This window comes from Cloeon dipterum, chromosome 1, assembly GCF_949628265.1.
Source record: "Cloeon dipterum chromosome 1, ieCloDipt1.1, whole genome shotgun sequence".
NCBI classification, from domain to species: Eukaryota; Metazoa; Arthropoda; class Insecta; order Ephemeroptera; family Baetidae; genus Cloeon; species Cloeon dipterum.
In genome coordinates this window covers 30,194,158-30,213,180 of record NC_088786.1, presented here as the reverse complement: position 1 = coordinate 30,213,180, position 19,023 = coordinate 30,194,158, and the positions used below count along the sequence as shown (strand labels likewise).

General features: G+C 39.8%; 4 protein-coding genes across 10 annotated transcripts in view; all 4 read left to right on the top strand.

Annotated features, from left to right (window-relative positions):
- peb (pebbled) overlaps nucleotides 1-3,917 on the top strand; it is a 55,379-nt gene extending 51,462 nt beyond the window's left edge. For all 5 annotated transcript variants that reach the window (XM_065476746.1, XM_065476721.1, XM_065476737.1 and 2 more), the window contains 2 exons: nucleotides 56-1,365; nucleotides 2,040-3,917. In XM_065476746.1, the coding sequence (XP_065332818.1) occupies nucleotides 56-1,365; nucleotides 2,040-2,468 (1,739 nt within the window). In that variant the 3' untranslated portion in view covers nucleotides 2,469-3,917. The remainder of the gene's footprint in view (nucleotides 1-55; nucleotides 1,366-2,039) is intronic.
- Nucleotides 3,918-4,668: 751 nt separating this feature from the next.
- Nucleotides 4,669-6,407, top strand: LOC135941155 (trafficking protein particle complex subunit 2-like protein). The gene is made up of 5 exons (XM_065486463.1): nucleotides 4,669-4,828; nucleotides 5,092-5,264; nucleotides 5,339-5,426; nucleotides 5,484-5,563; nucleotides 5,813-6,407. Exons 1-5 carry the CDS (start codon nucleotides 4,796-4,798, stop codon nucleotides 5,856-5,858), a joined length of 420 nt encoding a protein of 139 aa, XP_065342535.1. The 5' UTR covers nucleotides 4,669-4,795; the 3' UTR covers nucleotides 5,859-6,407.
- A 958-nt stretch (nucleotides 6,408-7,365) lies between these two features.
- On the top strand, nucleotides 7,366-12,277 carry mael (maelstrom). Of its 3 annotated transcripts, XM_065481041.1 has the most exons (18): nucleotides 7,366-7,467; nucleotides 7,911-7,970; nucleotides 8,267-8,415; nucleotides 8,497-8,695; nucleotides 8,743-8,889; nucleotides 8,946-9,085; nucleotides 9,145-9,271; nucleotides 9,328-9,533; nucleotides 9,595-9,862; nucleotides 10,043-10,287; nucleotides 10,346-10,453; nucleotides 10,507-10,587; nucleotides 10,644-10,683; nucleotides 10,922-11,001; nucleotides 11,052-11,144; nucleotides 11,351-11,507; nucleotides 11,559-11,663; nucleotides 12,075-12,277. In XM_065481041.1, the coding sequence occupies exons 2-18, from the start codon at nucleotides 7,952-7,954 to the stop codon at nucleotides 12,149-12,151; spliced, it is 2,241 nt and encodes a 746-aa protein (XP_065337113.1). In that variant the 5' UTR covers nucleotides 7,366-7,467; nucleotides 7,911-7,951; the 3' UTR covers nucleotides 12,152-12,277. The 3 variants fall into 3 exon arrangements, with proteins under 3 accessions (XP_065337113.1, XP_065337120.1, XP_065337103.1); XM_065481048.1 differs by lacking the exon at nucleotides 11,559-11,663; XM_065481031.1 differs by having other exon boundaries at nucleotides 11,559-12,277.
- Nucleotides 12,278-12,454: 177 nt separating this feature from the next.
- On the top strand, nucleotides 12,455-19,012 carry Acsf3 (Acyl-CoA synthetase family member 3). Its single transcript, XM_065482127.1, has 9 exons — nucleotides 12,455-12,673; nucleotides 13,440-13,637; nucleotides 16,274-16,502; nucleotides 16,561-16,896; nucleotides 17,030-17,186; nucleotides 17,244-17,590; nucleotides 17,728-17,858; nucleotides 17,918-18,205; nucleotides 18,261-19,012. The coding sequence occupies exons 2-9, from the start codon at nucleotides 13,443-13,445 to the stop codon at nucleotides 18,456-18,458; spliced, it is 1,881 nt and encodes a 626-aa protein (XP_065338199.1). The 5' UTR covers nucleotides 12,455-12,673; nucleotides 13,440-13,442; the 3' UTR covers nucleotides 18,459-19,012.
- Nucleotides 19,013-19,023: the final 11 nt, after the last annotated feature.

The window sequence follows — 19,023 nt, the reverse complement described above, 5'->3', positions numbered from 1 at the left end:
TTTCTGAAATTGGATACAATTCAAATCAATTAAATTCAATTTTATTTTTCCGCAGCATCTAATGCCGAGCCACGAATCTCTGAAGAGGTGAAATTGGCGCTTTCCCACCAGCTAAAGAACAAGCTAAATTGCGCTGCTGATAAAGACGATGATGCTCCCATGGAGCGGGAGATGGAGGAAGACGAGCCAGAGCTAGTGATTGATGAGCAGCCGAAAAGCAAAGAGCAGCCCGAAACCGACTTAGCCAGCGTGTCTCGCTTGGTGGTCAACGTGACTGCTCAGAGCTTCCAGCATTACTTCCCAGGCCAAGACGACGAGGACGAGGAGGAGGAAGAGGGCTTTATGGAGGGCGACGACATAGACGAGGGCGTGTTGGACGACGGCTCAAGCAGCGGCGAGGGTCAGACCACAAGCGGGGACGAAGGCCGAGGAGGCAACCACGCGCTAAGTGCTCCTCCCAGCAGCCCCGGCAAGAAAAAGAGCGCGTACTCGACGGCACCTAACCGAGTCATCTGCCCTTACTGCAACCGCAAGTTCCCGTGGTCGAGTTCACTGCGCAGGCACATCCTGACGCACACCGGGCAAAAGCCGTTCAAGTGCGCCCACTGCCCGCTACTTTTCACCACCAAGTCCAACTGTGACCGCCACCTGCTACGCAAACACTCAAAGAAGAACGGCAAGGACAAGGAGGCCAACATTGCGTCGCCACCGTCGACCCCTGTGGCAGCACCCGCACTGCCGCTGCCGCCATCGAGCAGCGACGAGAGCCATTTGCACCTGAGCCGCAACGTGCCAGAACGGCCCTTCAAGTGCGTCCTGTGCCCCAGCTCGACGTTCAGCAGCGATCGAAATTTGCGCAAGCACATGAGCACCAAGCACCCAGATAAGTGCAACTCATCGCCGACAGCCACCAGCACGTCGGCCACGCCACCCAGCAGTGGCAAGGAAACTGCCGTGCTGAGCGCCACAGACAGCAGCCCCCGCGCCACGCCCGAGTTGCCGCAGCCGTCGTGCAGCGAGAGCAGCCGCTCGCCGAGCGAGCTGCCGGCCGGCTCCTCGGCCAGCCTCACCTGCTACAAGTGCAACCAGACGTTCTCGAGTGAGGCGCGTCTCACCACGCACCTTGAGAGCCACTCGGACCTGCCGTTTAAGTGCCATCTCTGCGAGAACAGCTACGCCGAGCGGACTGAAGCGCTCGAACACATCAAGCTCGAGCACAACGATGAGTACAAAGTGCTGGTGAACAAGGGCGCCCTGGATCTCAACGCTGAGGACCATCCATCGGCCGTCAACAATAATAACGTTGACACCGACGAAACCCTCGAAAATCTTCGAGGCAAATTTCCAGACTACGCTAACCGAAAGGTAGGATGTGCATCTTTTTTATTTTATCTTAAATTGTAATTTTTCATACTTATTTCAAACCCCAGGAGAAGTTCATACAATTAAATCTGAGTTTTGTCAGGAATTAATGCCTACTAAAAATGGGACTAGCCCTTTAAAATGTTTAATATTGTATATCAAAATCATTCCTGGTTGTGTTATTTATTAATCAATTATTGGATTCAGATCCTTGGTTCCCCAGATGAGTAGAGGAATTAAACCCAATCGTAATACTCAGATTTTTCATATTCTTTAAAGTCAGTTTGGTTGTAACTCATCTTTCAAGGTCTATAAAATCAAACCTGATAGTTATCTGCCCTCAAGAAATTCTGCTCTGTCCAGACAAAATAGGAACAGTAATGATTGAACCAATGTAATGATTGCCTCAAGCCCCATTTTTATCATACATTTTAATAATCTGTTCATAATTTTAAAACCTTGTTTTTTGAGGACATCTTTTTAAAGCCACTTTCACAACTCAGCAATAATTGCTTGAGTAATCATTATCCGTCATCAGAGTCATCATTGACTGCTGCCTCATACAAAATAATCAAAGTGTTCTTTACAACATATTTTCCCTCAATGAATGAAGGCATTACAACCCCCCTATGTAGCGTAAAAAACTTGTTGCTTACCTCGCGCTTTATTTGTTGCAGGTAATGTGTGCTTTTTGCATGCGTCGCTTTTGGTCGGCTGAAGACCTCCGCCGACACATGCGCACCCACACTGGCGAGCGTCCGTTTTTTTGCGACGTCTGCCTCCGCAAGTTCACCCTGAAGCACAGCATGCTGCGCCACCGCAAGAAGCACCCGCCTCAGGAGGTGCAGCGCGCGATGTCCGCCGCCGTCAGCAACCACAACAGTGACGACGACAACAACTCTAGAAGAAGTCACCGGCACTGGAGCCCGTTCCCGACAGCGCCCGAAGGGCCCCAACCTGGTGCTCAGGTGGTCCGTGAGTCCAACGAAGTAGGATCTGATCTCATTGGCAATCTGCTTGGATTTGACCGTGACATGATCGACAATATGCTGTCCAGGTCAGCTGACGACGCGGCCGCGCTCCTGGGACTGCCCAGCCAGCGGTAAATCGGCCTCATCTTCGTCCATGCAATCAGTCCGATCTTATGTAGCGTTCTTTAGGGACTATAATACCTGATATCTGAAGGGGCCCGTGCGTCAGAGCCTTTTCTTTAACGTTTCTAGCGGCCTGTTTGGTTTTATTTTTATTTTATTTTTTTAAACTAAGTTCCTTTGCTAATATTCTGGGAAGTGCAAATTAAATGCTTCGTATTTTTCTTGTAGTACCGAACCATACCAAATAAAGTAGCATTGAATATAGTTATCGGTTTGTAGATTTAAGAAGCTTTTCTGGCACCTACACCTAATATGCCTTAACAATGGAAATGGAGACAGGGTAGTCACTTGTACATAAACTTATAATAATCTGTGCTAACCCACAATTATTATCATCCTTGTCTCTGCAGTAAATTTAGTGTTATTTGTAATTAAAGGAAGTTTGAAATATTGCACCAAAAATGTAGAGTGCCTTTCTCAAGTGCACTTCTCAATAGGGGATTTAGTTACCAACGTGTATGAAAGCGCTGCACCGAGCATTAACCACGAATGCGTCGGGCGGTCGTCAAAACCAAGCCAATCATAGTCAGTGATTTTACTGAGTTTCACGCTTATAGTATAACATATAATCCTCCACTACTTCTCACCAGCAATCGATAATCAAAGCACTTAGACATAATTGTAAATAGCTTAATTTATAGTAATCTCAAATGCGTGTCAATTCTGATAATCTGTTACTCTTTATTTACGATATAATGAGCAAGTTCAATTCGTAGAGTAGCATTTTAGAAATCTCTTCTCATCATTTCAATGTTCTGTTATACAAGTTATAATTTATGCAATCGTGTGTGCAGATGAGCCGCATTAAAATGAATATTATATTCGTGTGTGATATACTATTACTTTGCTAACGTCATTAGCTTACTTTTATTATTACGTTACGTTGAAAACCCCCAAAGGTTAAAATGTGGTTTTCTTGTCATTTTTCGTTAGTTTTTAATGCACGTTATCAAAGAATACCATATCAAACATACCATTTTTCATTATATATAATAATATAGCATTAATTTAAAACCATCTTTCATTGTCTAATTATAAGAAGCAGTAGGCAAAACCTACTGCACGGTTGCCTCATCTCACTTACTCACGTCGTGTTCTTGCAATTTAACTATATTGTGCTGCACCGTGTTTGCGTTGTAAAACTTTTTGAATTCAGTCACATGCTTGAACCGATTTGGATGCACTCTCGTTCTATCCACCAGTAAGTCCAATGAATAATAATATTGTATCTAGAAGCGATATGGTTGGTGTGGATTTTACTGCTTTATGGTCCGCCTGTATATTTATGTTCTTCAAGACAGATTGAAAAAAATTACCTTTTTTTTTCAAATGGAAACAAAATTGAGATGTATGACATGCGTACAATTATGGTTCCTTTTTAAATAAAAAGACATGAATAAACTGACTTTGTTTTATTTAACATTATATTACCCTCAAAATATAGTGTGAAATTCTGAAATAATTTACTTTAAGAATGTTCAGGAAATTGGGAGAGAGTTAAAATTAACCTAGGTGTCCCATTGAATTTCAGCTCAAAAGTGAACATGCTATTCAATCAGCGAGCACTACATGTCTCCCTGTTCAAAATCATGATTTTTATTTCATCAGAAGGGAAATTTGCCCCGAAATTCGCATACCGTTGGATCGCGACTAGAGAAATTGAAATGAAGCAAAAAATTCATTTCAATAATTGTTGGCCTGCTCCACTTTAAAAGAATTGCAGTTACTAGCTGTTTCTTTTAAATTATTATACTCACGAAATCCAATTTAAAATATCAAGAAAGAGTTGTCTTTTTATGTTATTAGCAGGTTGGTTCAGTGCTAATGTGACAAATATGATGTCGTTCACACTCATTATATGGAGATAATGGAAACGTGTAAGTTTTAAGCAAGCGTAGGTCATAATTTAATATGTAGTTCTGTTGTAAATTTTTAAGTTGAGGAAATTAGTATGATAAAAAAAACATTTTATAAATGAATAAATATGTAATTTTACTCTACTAAAATAAAATTGAAACATGAAAAAATGGAAATAAGTTAGCATAAATAATCTTTTATAGATATACTTAATAGGCTTAATAGTATTTTTCAGATTTATTAGATAGCCATCTTTACGTGTACACTGGTCAGTCTGATCGTGATCATTTCCCGAGCCGCCAAAAGTAGCCTACCGGCGATACATTGAACTACAAAAATGGGCGTGTCCCCATCAACACCAGCACAGCAAAAACAATAACATTGAGTTCTCATCCACATCGTCATCTGCTAAAAATTAGACCATGGCTGTTTGTGTTGCTGTCATCGGCAAAGACGTGAGAAATAATTAATTAAGAATGACGAATGAACCATTTGGTACAATATTTAAAAAAATTAGTTCGAAATACTATCAGCTATCTACATAATTAACGTTGGATATTTTATAACAGACAATAAGTAAGAAACACCATTATATGATACAAAACGCTTTTGCTTTTTTACTCTCGTTGGATTAAATGGAAAACAAACTGCTACAAAAAATGCGCAAACATGACAGTAAATAGGAATATTTGTAACTATATATATATGTGTTTTGCAGAATGCTCCAAAGTATGTTTCCTGCCTCAACCCAAACATGGAATTGGATTTTCACTACAAAGTTCACAATGCATTGGATGTAGTAGAGGAGAAAATGTCTGCAAACGGCAAGGCGAGTGGTGACATCAGGGAGCTGTACCTAGGCCTGCTAAACTCAACAGATGATCATAAAATGTAATTTTACCGTCAACATGTTAATTAGTTCTAGCGATATTGATACACATATGATACATGCATATTTATTTTAGATTTGGATACGTTACCAACACAAAAATAAAATTTGTTATTGTCACCGAGTCTGCCAACACATCACTCAGGGACAATGAAGTGCGAATGGCAAGTTAATTACTCTATGCATGTAACCGTATAATTAATTGACTTTATTAATTTCAGATGTTCAGAAGACTGCATAGTGTCTATGCAGATGTTGTGTGTAACCCGTTCTACAATCCAAGTGAACCAATTTCTTCTAAGTAAATATTCTTGAACAATTGATTTTTGCTTGAGATAAACAGTTTAACTTTGGAAGGGACAGTTTCTAAAATTTGTATGTCTTGTTAGTTTTAATGTTTTTCATGCTCAAAGTAAGACTTGCTTAGTGTTCCTGGTAACCAACATGTTTTTATGTTCCACATTTTGGATCAATTGAGTCCCTTATTTCATATATCTTTGCTTTTAAATGCTTATTTTTCAACCAATTTTCTCATTGTAATGTTTTTCAGGGCCTTCAACGAGACTGTGAGAAATATGATGGCTGGAAATCTCTAAAATTATGCCATTCAGTGGCACCCTCTGTTGATGGAACTGTTGGCAAAATAATTTTCGCGTAGACATTAAAATATTAATTTGTATTTATGGTAACTAAAGCATCTATAAGCATTATAATTCCTACAATTATGTTAGTAAATACAATTTGTTATAAGATTATTTAAATTTTTGTTTCTATCCATTCCTGAAAATAAATTTTTATTTGTAGATGAAAAATACTCTTTCAATGAAGTCACGAGTCAGAAAGCAAATAATAATATTGCAGAATTTTAACTTATCTTAAATGGAAGTAACGTTAAGCTCCACGCGTGGATGGAAACAGAAATTTAGGGAGTAGATTGAGTCAACGAGAGTCAAGCTCATTTTGTCGGCAATTTGATGATCTCAGAAAACGTAGTGCATCAAGAAATTATTAAAATATTTGCTTTCGGAATTAAAGTTTCACCTCTTTGTAAGCCGTCAGCTAATTGTAAGTGTTGGTTGTGTGTGAAATTTCGGAAATCTGCAATAGGCTTGAGATTAATAAATGCTCTGTTTGTTTTAAATCTACTGATAGATGCAATTTATTTTGCTCTGAGTCTGGAATATTTGTGGCATTGAAATTAAATGATTAATAATTAAATACAATTTTTGTCACTCTAGCTATCGCAAAGGTGGAGGAAAAAATACCACACAAAATGTTATCTTAAGTTGAAATAATGCTCTTTATTCCAGTCTCTCGAACCATCCCTTATCCTCCACTCATTTAATCACATACAAATTTTTAAATGTATTACTTTGTGCAATTATTTGATAAAATATCTGCTACGAATATTATTTTATCCGTTCATCCTCTGCTACAAAGTGAAGGTTTAATTAATGATAAAAATATTATTTATTCTAACTTCTGGTCATTTTTATTCCGTCATTGAGTCAGATTTTAAAATTGAAATTATGGCGAGGCGGACGTGAGTATGATTGAACATGCTTAAATCGCACAATTTAGAAATTTACCACTCCAGTGCTAAAAGCCGCTGAGCGTGGCATTATCATTTTATGCTTCATCGTTTTGCTGTCGCCAGCAGTGCCAGCACTGTTTGTAGCACTGTCTGTGCTGGTGTCTGGTTCCGCCAACGTCGCCAACGCTACACACATTCCACACAGACTATTTTTTCACATTCTTAACTTGTTGAGCTTGCACTTGCAGAGAAACGGTTGGCCAGTTCCCGAATCAAGACGGCGTGAGAGGTGAGAATTTGTATTTTTCGCAGTCCGATGATCAAGTGGAATGCAGAATATGTCTTTCCTGACTATGCGTACATGTACATTATCAGATATCACACATAGTCACGTACATAGCTCCACTGAGTCAAGAAGTGTCTTCAATCTTATCGAATTTCCCACATTGCGAGAGGCTCTTCAACCCTTAATAATTTATACATATATTTATACACAATTTCACTTGCGAGGGTATTGATGTGCTAATAAGTTCTGTGTCATATTAGAAATTTAAAAACTTGTGTTCCAGGTTTTTTTGCGTTACATAAATGCATGCTATGCCGAACTATTGAGCGCTTGACTCTGATTTTCTGAATTCCATTATCTACCCACAAAGAAGGTAAAAAGGCAGGTAATACATAGGTATCACATGACAGCGAGCTGTGCATAAATACATAATATGTACATAGTATATTATACATAATACATATTTCCCACATTTTAGTATGAAATATATACCATTCATATATTATAGTGGATATTAATACAAACGGAAAAATTACTTTCTGCTGGGTTGAGTACACTTCTCGCCAGTACTTTTGAAAATCCCATTACATACACATCTACGTATGGGTGGCGTAAACTCAAAGTCGTGGCGAAAAGTGTAATTTTTAAAGGCTATGTACATATTAATATGTAGCTTCATTTATGTACTGTAAATTCCATATAATAATGTTCCTGCTTGTACATGTACATACGTACAAGCCATGCACGACTCAATTTTCCATTATTTTCTAAAAAATGTACATCGTGCAAAACATAAATAATTCAGTCACGCATACATTTTGTTTTTAGTGTAATCCGTGCAATCTGCCGCAGGAGGCTCTTGAGCGAAAATGGAGTCCTGGAAAATTGGTAACATTCTTTTCTCAATAATACTTGCATAGTTCCGTTCATGGGGAGTGGGGAAGGCCTTATTGTTAGAATAAATTTTACCAAAACGAAAACTCAAATGAAATGCTGTCAAGCTGACATTTAACCAGAAAAATATCAAAACCGAGAAATGGAAAAAAAATAAATGGTTATATCCATACATTTTATCGTTTCTTAGTATTACAAAATTCGCCAAAAGAATGATGACTTTAAACTCTTAAACATTTTAATATGCGTTTTTCAAGATATTTTGAGGTAAAATTAAACCGTAATTATAGGAATGTTTCGGAAGAGTGGGAAGAATAACAAGAAAAAAATCCAGAAAAATGGCTTTTACTACTTCATGATGGAGTACAATAAAACGAAGCTTCAAGGAAAATGTACAGATTTTAGAAGACTGCAAGGAATTGCAGAAGAAGATTGGAAGGTGAGTTAACCAACTGAATCTTATTGTATCTCCCATGTGAATGATAAAAATACAAATTTAAACACGTTTTATTGTTATTAGTTGATGAGCATCGAAGAGCGTGAGCCGTTCGAATTGATGGCCAACAGAGCGAGAAACAGGTGTGGTCTAGATACCAAAACTGAGCAGTACGGCATGCCCCACAGTGACGTGTCGCAGACAATTGAGCGCCAGAACGAAATGATGAAATTGGCGCGTTTGGATATTGAGGAGAAAATTTTCTCCCTTGATGCTGCAACAAGTACCTTAACTGTTTTGAAAGTTGCCTTTTTTACACCAAATTTTCAGGTCTTCAGACAGCTGAATTTTACTTTGTCCATGCTAATTCGCATGTCCTCACATCCAGCGGCATTGTCGTTCCTTGCGAGTTGGCAGTCTGTAGGTATAGCATCAAAGAAGGAGTGATGGATGCGTACAGTGTGATTTTGAACATCCGTAAGTTAGGTACTGTTCCCCAAATGGATTTGGTGACACAATCATTCAATCATTAGGCCCAATCCCTCTTGGCTATGCTGCTGACGCTTACCAAAACTCTGCCACCCTTCACAAGATCCCTGCCCCAGCAGAAGGATTAGGAGAGACTGATGCTCGCAAGGTTTATCGAGAGTTTCTGCAGTTCCTGATGCCAAACGTAATAATTGCACCAGCAATGATTTTAAAATGTACTTCATTATACTTAACTTGATACAGAAGCCACTGAACGGTGAATTGGAAGATTTGGCTGACATTCAGTTTCCCCCTGTTTACACTGTTCATGGTGTTGCTGACTTGACAGGGAAGTGTATCAATTCTGTGCAAGCTTGTTGCATGCCCTCAGGTATAATTTGAGTTCAGCATAAAATTTAAACATTGAACACAAATAATGTATCTCAGCTGAATCTCCTATCCCTCTGCTAAACGTGTATCCCATCGAGTATTTGATGCACGTCATCCTGAAAAACATTATTCAGAGCGTCAAACTTGGCAATGCTGACATTCCAGAAGAATTGGAGGCTTGCCAGTTTGCAGAGAATGAAAATCTGATCTACAACAAATTTCATTACGACTATTACTCCCAGGCACCAGAAATCGCTTGCCAGGTAAAAGAAAGATATTCCCACACTTGGTTCTTGAAGTGTTTTCAACCTTTAAAACTTTCAGTTTCATGAGGAACAAGATTGCCGGGAACATTGCAGCAAATCTTGGTCGATCAGAATGAGTTACACCATCTCTAATTACTGCTGCAACTTGCTTGGAGTGAAGAGACAGAGGTGGAGGCACTATGCGACAAATAACATGAACATCACCATTCGCACTTCACGCCCTATTTTCCTAAACAGACCCCAGCAAGAGCTGCTGGATGAGGATCCTCTCATTGATGAAAAGCACTTAACAAGTGCTGAGGACCTTGCACACTTTGAACCGCCAGGTATGTTTGACTTGTAAAAGAATTAAATTGTGTGCCTCGCTAATTGTTATATTAAATTATGATTGCCTGCAATCGTAGTGGATATATAATGCAAGGCTTTTTTAAGAAACCCTGATTTCTAAAGTAAATCTAAGTAGAACTCCTTGCTTTAATAAACTAATTGTTAATTTTTCATAACAGATGCGGACAGTTTTGGGAGCGAAGTGAAACCTGCAATTGCTCCAGCGGTTCCAGTTTCAAGAAAGCAATTGCATCCAGATGCACCTCCTTTTCATCCACCTGTTGCTCCAGAATTCTCTGCTTCCCAAAGCAACTCTCGATCAGTTGTGAAGATGCCACAGAAACTAAGGAGCATGTATGATGACGATGATGATGACACAAGCAGCATCATTAGTTCCTCTTCAATCAGTACTCTGAGATCGCTGGTATTCTCGCTTACAATTATATTTTGCATCGCTTTTCTTAATCTGGATTTGCTTCCAGAAAAAAAGCCTTGACATTGATTCTGTCCTGGACCTGGCAGGGCACAAAGCCTCAAGCACAATGCTCCCTGAATCTCCGGTTAACACTTGTCATAGAAGCGAGATGATGGTATTCATTTATAGGGGGTAGAATAATTACTGTACCAAACTTTATGTCTCCAGGGTCCGTATGGTGTGTTTGATATGAATCAGACTCCTGAGTATGACTACATGCGGAACAGGGCTGGTGCTAACAGAATGGAGGTAAACATTTGTGGGAACTTTTCATGTACATCCCATACATAACTTATTTATTACAGGAGCTTGATGATGATGTCCAGTCAGTGGCAACCACAACAGGTAAACACCTAGGGGCAGCTGCATGGCCTTGGGAATATCATTTGTCTCAAGCATCTGCTCTCATATAATTTATTTCATTAAAAGAGAGCCTTATTTACTTATAGCAGTAATAATTAAAATACATTCAAATTTCATTCCGTCTCTTATACATCATTTTTACAGACAGTTTCATCTCGGCACGTCACAAAGATACTAATAGTAACAGAGTTTACCCCTATGTAACATGATTTCGTTTCAGATTCGTTTGCAAGTGTGCCTCTGCAGCGATACAAAAAACCAACCATTGCTGTGACTAACATGAGTAACATTCTTGCCAAGGTATATAATAATTACATAAAATAGATTGTATTTCTATATGAACTTTGTAGCCTGTTCCAGAGAGGTCTTTGTACCCAGCGTACATGCACAAGACTGAGCCATTGAATACAGAATTCTCTTTGGATGAATTAATTCCTGTTCAGGTGGTGTATTAATTTTTAACTGAAGGGACAGCATGCAATTTGATATTCATTTGTCACTTGCAGAAAACTAACATAGTTTTAATGTTTAGCACATGGGCCAACCTAGTAACTCATTAGCAATTTAAGCAAATCTGTCGCATCCTTGTTTCTAAATTTCAATTTAAGATTTTCAAGTTGTGATTCAAAGACCTTTTGTACATTCACAGGGTGGTCAATCTCTTTCATCATACTGCACATCAGGACAAGAAGAGGATGAAGACGAGGATGAGGATGTGGCAGCAAGAATTCTGACTCGCATTGAACAACAGCAGGAAGCCAATGCTGCCGCACATGGCTTTGCCGCCCAATGGGCTGTGCCACATGGTAAGAATGTTTTTATCATAATATTCGCACCTATTAACTAAACAATATCAGCATCTGATGCGGCGTCTCCGTCGTTGATGTCTCCAGCTGGCACTTACATGCAGAATCCACTGTTGCAACACCATAGCCCAGTGCCTGCTGCACAGCGTCGACAAGGTAATGGCTTTACCTTTGACGTTCAGCGTGAGCAGAATGCTCAGCAAATTCGCTCCGCTATTGGCAGTGAGCTGAATGAGCGAGTTGCAATGGCTAAGAGGCAGTGCATGGAACAGCAGGAAATGCCTGCTGACGTTAAATACGTCCCTCTTACACGTCCTGCAATGCCCATTAAAGTGCAGACTGTCAAAAAAGAGGAAGAAGATGTGAAAGATGTTAAACGTCTTATCCATATCAAATCTGAACCTTTTGTTCTGCTGCCTGTGAAGAAAGAGCCTGAAATCAAATATGAGCAAGTTGAATCTGTTAACATTCGAATTTGAATGATGCCACTTGCTAGCAGGTTCTCATTTGATTAAATTGTTGTCATAATGTTTAATTATGGTTTTTATTTTTCCAAACTGTTCGCAGGGCCTAACTTGTCACATGATGATCACCAAGACAGTGCCATTACTTTACAGCAGAAACTGTATCGAATGAGAATCTGATAGCAAATGGGGATTTGAGTATGATGTTTCTTAGCAGTTGCCTTGACTCAAACATTTAATTTATATGTTGCTCGTATTAATTCATCTGCTCGCTTTGCTCTAATAAAAAGTTTGATTTCTAAATAAGACCAATTATTATTTCAAATCGCCTCCTTACGAAAAATAATGCTGTACCGCGAAACTTTGAAGTCACGCAGGTTGTATATCCCCACAACATGAAAATCTACGTGATGGCAGCACCGTCGCTTGGCTCTCCTTGCGAAAAAGTGGGAGTACCCCCAGACGGAACAGAATCCAATACATACATACATAGTCTGTTGGCGAAAAAGTGCCCCACTGCCGATAATCAGTCCGGTCTGAATTTTTGCAACTGCGGTGCGTGGACAGGCGCCTAGTCAAGTGGCCTTCGCTGTCTGTCCTTCACGAAGCAGACAGCCGCGCAGTAATTCGGGACTTCTGTGCTCGACACTCGCTTGTTACCGCACGCCATTCGCTGTCGTCCAGCGCTTTTCCATCTTCACGGTGAGATTCTTTTTTAGCTGCAATTGTGTTTGCTATTTCGACTATACATTTCCGGATTGTGTGGACGGCAAATAGTTCATGTGGATATATTCGTTCAGCGACCTTGGCTCTTTATCGCTCCTAAAATTAGACCTCGATCTGCATGCCAGCCCTAAATAATTTAGTTAACAAAGTAGCAGGCTCACTGAAATCTTTGAATCGTGCAGTTACCGATAATTTATCATTTTTTTCTTCGCCTCTACTACATGCTAGCTCAAGAGCGAAGTGTTATTTTTGTTTGTTAATTAACGTTAATAATGTCAGTGCAAGAAGTGCGTCTCATGTTATTCATAATACATACACAATAATATGTATGATACTGAACCATCATTTAAGAGAGATCTATTTGAACCATGTATGTACAAAGTATTTTTCTACAGAAATGTAAATAAGTAAATTAACATGAAGCAGACGCTAATATTTTCCTAACAAATTATATTCATGATATGCATTTTTAACAGTATGAGCAGTACATACATTTAAATTCTAGCTTCAGCTATATTTAAGAAGGGCTGTGGTACATTTCAGTCTCATATCATGTTTGGTCATGATTTAGCATAAGGAGAGGAGCATAAAGAATTTTAGTTAAACCACAAAAGCTTTGATGCTGGCTTAGTATATTATTAACTTTTTGAATACACAGATAAATCGCGTTTGTTTGGTCAAAGTTTTATACATCCCACAGTATGTGTACTGATAACATTTTTTATCAATCTTGCTCTTTCAGACTATGATCACAATCGGGCGCGTCTTGTGCCGAGTGGGCTCACGACGGCAGCGAGCGCTTGCTTTGAGAAGTGCTCTTCCTTCCGCAGAGAGGCGGGTCTTGTTGGCCTTTAATACACCCACCAGGGTCACCAACGACCTGAGGGCGTTCGCTACTCAAGCTCAAATTCCGCCTGCATTCGAATATGAGGACAACAAGGTATGAATTGAACATTCATTTAATTTAATACTTAAGTTTAATCACTTCAGATTTTTTAACCCCTATCTCTTCCAATTTAATTCGAATTTGTATTTTTAAATTAATAATTTGATTTAATTTGTACCGTAAAATTAGTATTTAAAGCCACATTTTTCAAGAAATGCTGAATTTAAATTGGTAATAAAATTTCCAGAGGTATGTGAATATTTTGTTGGAGAAAATGTTCAAGAAAAGATTAATTTACTATCCATATTTTGGCTTACCCTTCTAAAAATCTCCTAAAATCACTTATCTGGGCGTACGTCTGTTGAATGATACAATTCACAGAAACTCTTTTCTTCAAATAATGTAGCAAATGTGTGAACTAAGAACGAATGCTTTTTATCACCTACACAATTTTACCTTATTTTTTCACCCTCTTGCAAAATTATCGCAGTAACCGTTGCGTTGAATGAAGAAGCACTCAATTAATTAAACCGCGGTGGCCTACGTGCCTCACGCCCCGGCGCGTTCCTTACTTAAATTGTGATTGAGCCTAGTCGAATTGGCTCAGGCCACAACCAATGCGCAGAAATTGCGCACAATTTTTCGAAAGCGTGTACCTGCAGTAATTACCGACTGAAAACCTGTTGCTTGACGCCAGTGCCCAGAATAAGCAGACATTTGCTTGACACCAAAAAGTACACCGCTTAAAGGTGGTCGCTGACGTAGGAGATAAACAATGAACTGCCTTTTTAATTTTTAAATTTAACGTTACTCCTCTATTAGTTTTTGGCTAATTTTTAAATAGATTTTTCGTTAATATACAGAAAAAATTTAGTATAGCAACCTAAAATATTTATTTTATTGTAACAAATGTACTGAAATCAACACTGTTGATCAGTGCGACGAATGAAAGCAGCAAAGCTTTGTAACTTAAATCGTAATAATCCATTTTCCTCTTTCTTGCGGATTCCCTTAATCCGCTGCAGTCGCTTTCCTTGGGTGAATATATCGCCACATACGTAATCCGCCTTGACGCAATCCGCTAGTGTCGCATTTCTTTCTGTTGGATCATAACTTGGCACTCTGACGCTTTCTTCAAGCTCAATCTGCTAGGAAAAGAAGTGCGGTTTGTAAATTGCTCTTGCAGACTTGCTGCCCAAACTTTTTGATGAGCGAACCTTGGTCATGATCAGTCTAGTTTCTTAGTGCTAATGACAAAAATAAACTCACTCTCACTCAGGGCTGGGGCGCCTATTAACTAAAATTAAATTTCACGTGCCTTGTTGATCAAACCACGAGGTCTCGATATTTTTAAATGTCGGTCGTTCCTTTGAAATTTTCACGGATGCTTAAAGATTTTTTGAGGTCAAACGAACGATCTTCGAGGCATTAATCTGTGTGACAGTCTTAAGTTCTGACTTTCACGTAAGACACGACTCTTAATAGTTCAATTGTGACCCACTTATCGCTCGGAATTTCAATCCAGTTTGAGATTCTTGTTAAAAATTATTTAACATTTTTTTTTTAAATTTCTTGGAAGATTGAATTAAGTTATTCCTCATACAAAATTCTTGAAAACGGGTTTAATCATCCCTTCAATGCAACAGAGAAAGCTTGCCGTTTAAAGGAATATAAATTATCAGCAAACGTAGTGCTGAATAAATCTATTGAGAGAAAATGTCTGTCGATTGGAAGCCGGCCTGTGTTGAAATCTCATTATGGCTTTCATAAAGCTATTACGAATATAACGAGTAAATTCTCTTCTCTGCAAAAATACACTGAGATTTATTAGGGGTGTCTCGACTTAAAAAGGTTTCTCACTTATGAAAGGCCACTTTTTTAATTAAATTCATGCGCAAATTGTCGTGGCCAGGCTCCAAGGTTAGGGTAACAAAAAAACATGCCTGCGTGTGTGTTTATTTTCGAAGCGGCCCGGCGCCGTGTTTACAGACAGACCGCTTATTACATCACACCAAATTGCGGCCGATCGAGACGGAGACGACGCCTTTTACGCGGCGTGTTTATCGCAGCTGACGATTGCGCTTGCATGCTTATTGCACCTTAACCGAACCAGCGATCCCTGCGCCTGCTGGCAGTGCAACAATATTTTGAGCTGCTGATAAATAATTATTGCAGACGTCACTTTTGGCATCTATGACGGAAAGGGGCTGTTTACAAAGTTGTTGAAGGGCTCGCCCGGCTCTACTCTTCTGTTGCTACATGTATATTTATGGCAAAAATAATAATTAATGTTTTCTTGCACTAAGTTGTATTGTAACAATGGCTTTTATCGTGCCACTGCTCCCTCGCTTGTAATCTGATAACCAGGGTAATCAAACAAGACGAGAATAAAATTGTTGTTTACTCCAGCAGGCTGGAATTGCGTGTGATTTTAACTTCCATAACAACTTAAAAAAGGATTACATACCATCCTCACAGATGTTTACTTTGCCATGTCTTTTTTGGTTTTATCGTTCGCGTTAGTCCTTTTAAATCAGCAACATAATCCGGTTTCTCCCCATATATGTAATTTGACTTCCAAAACAAGTAAGAGATCTTATTTTCTAGTTTTACTACATCCATATCAGAGCATTGTATAATTACTTTATTACATGTCTTGAATTACACGAACAAAACTTGTTTTCCCGCAGGTCCTGCCGGCATTCAAACTGGCGTCCGACTACAGCGACCGAGTGGCGCTACACGATTTGCACGGCGAGTATACCTACAGAGGCCTCCTTCTCAGCAGCAATCAGCTCGCCTGCGAAATAAAAAACAAACTTGGCTCGAACAGCACCGGCCTCCGAATTTCATTCCTCTGCCCCAACAACGCGTCGTATGTAATCGCACAATGGGCTACTTGGATCGGAGGGCACACAGGTGCTCACTCGACACGAAAACAAAATTCCGTTGCTAATTGAAAATTCTATTTTCGCAGCTGTGCCTCTGTACCACTCGCACCCCATCCCCATGCTGCAGTACTTTATCGAAGACAGCGACTCTGCCCTGCTGGTGACCACAAAGGAATTCGCCGACGTTGGAGAGGAGCTGTCCAAGCTGACAGGAAGACCGCACTTTGTAATGGATGACTCTCTGAGGAAGCTGGCCATGAAGCAGAAGGACTTCTTTCCTCCGCTGCACTTGTGCGAGGACATGGAGGAACATCAACTTGGAGGCGGCGAACAGGATCTGGTCACAGGCCAGCCAGATGAATATTACGCTGAAAGCGACGCGATGATGGTTTACACTAGTGGAACGACAGGAAAGCCCAAAGGTGATTGAATCTTTCTCAGGTTTCAAAATACAACGAAGTTGTTAATAATTGATGCTATTTTAAAGAGTTATAAGATCAAAATTAACTTGTATTATGATTGTATTAGCTAATTTGCGTGATTAAACTGTTTCAGGAGTGGTTCTTACTCACAGCAATCTTTTCCACCAAGTCTCTTCTCTCTGCAAAGCTTGGGAAATCAGCAGCAAAGATGTCATTCTGCACACACTGCCCCTGCACCACATGCACGGAATCATGAACGCCCTTCTCTGCCCTCTATCCGTTGGCGCAAAGTAACAGTGCTGAATCTCGACTCGGGGGCTATTTAATAACAAGCTTGTTGCCTATAGGTGCATCATGATGGCGAACTATGACACTTCTGTCGTTTGGAAGCACTTGCTGGCGATCAAAGTGCCAGCCAAGGATAGAGTGAACGTTTTCATGGCCGTGCCCACCATCTACTTGAAGCTTCTAAAGGAATACGATGACATTTTTGGCAAGAACGAACGCATGAGGGAGTATATCAAAGCCACATGCAAGAAGAACATGAGGCTCATGGTCAGTGGCTCAGCCTCCCTGCCAGTGCCTGTGTTTGAGAGATGGGAGGAGGTAACTGGACACAGACTTCTTGAGAGATACGGAATGAGCGAGGTTGGAATGGCTCTTTCCAATCCTCTCAATGGAGAGCGTGTACCTGGTAAAATTGTATTTCTATTCGTATTCGTTTTTAATAATTTAGTCATAGGTTTAACCAAAAATTTGAATTTATTTTTGTTGTCAGACAAAATTCTAAGTTAAAAAGTGCTTGAATTTCATTGATGATTTTTATTTAAGGTCATGTTGGCTATCCCCTTCCTCATGTACACGCCAGAATCGCACAGTTCACTCCTGGTCAAAATGAATACAAAACTTTGGCTGATGGCAATTCGTACTCAACACGAATCACCCAACCAGGACAAACAGAGGTGGGCATTAATTTCTCACCTTTTGCTTTGAATTTTTTTTGTGTTATGTCAATCTGCAGGTTGAAGGAGAACTATTGGTGAAGGGACCCACAGTTTTCCGATGCTATTTCAACAAGCCAAACGCCACCGCCAAGGAGTTCACACCAGATGGCTGGTTCAAAACTGGAGATACTGCAAGCTACACTGAAGGCAAAGGATTTAAAATCATTGGCAGGACTTCCATTGACATTATCAAGACTGGAGGATACAAAGTGGGCGCTTTGGACGTTGAAACGAACCTTCTGTCACACCCGCACATAGCTGACTGTGCTGTGGTTGGAGTTCCAGACATCACCTGGGGTCAAAAGGTTTGCCTCTACCCTTTTGAGTGTTATATGAAGCATTAATTTGGTAATTTTTCAGATCGCTGCGGTAGTAGTTCCAAAGGAGGGAAAGGAAGTCGTTCTCTCCGAACTCCGCGAGTGGGCCAAGAGTCACATGACCCCGTACAGCATTCCTACCCTGCTGAAGTGTGTTGACAAACTTCCCAAGAACGCAATGGGCAAAGTGAACAAGAAGGAACTAGTCCAACAGATGTTTCCTCCCCAGAAGAGCCACTAATTTGCTTTTCAGCACCCACAACACAAGGAATAATTAAGGATTAATATCCTGAACAGACTTTTCAATCTTTAGTTCGAAATTGTTACTTACATTCCTACGAGTTACTGAATGGATTGTAAGTTTTCAATGTTAAATTAATTTTTGCCAATGATTTCGCGATTATTCTGCCTCCCGCAAGCAGGGCTATGATATCAATTTTTATTTGCGAAAGGATGCGAAAATAATACTCCCTGTAGTCTGATCAGACCATCACTAGATGCATTTACTTTCGGCCTCTGCAAAATGAACTTGCTTGCATACTATCACATCACTTTGTTTTCGCTCGCTTTTCGCAGCCAGACGGGCACACTCATACAATATATATCTTCAGATTTCCTTGTGCCAATTCGAGTTTACTGGTACAATGGGAGTCACTCCTTACGTTGAGGCAAGTCACGTGACAAGACTGCTGTGATTTAAAAATGCAATAGTTGTAAGTAGTCGTAAAATATCTATGGATATTAACTTTAACCTGTACTAGTTTAATTTTGAAAATAAATGCGTTGAAGACAAAATACACAGCCTT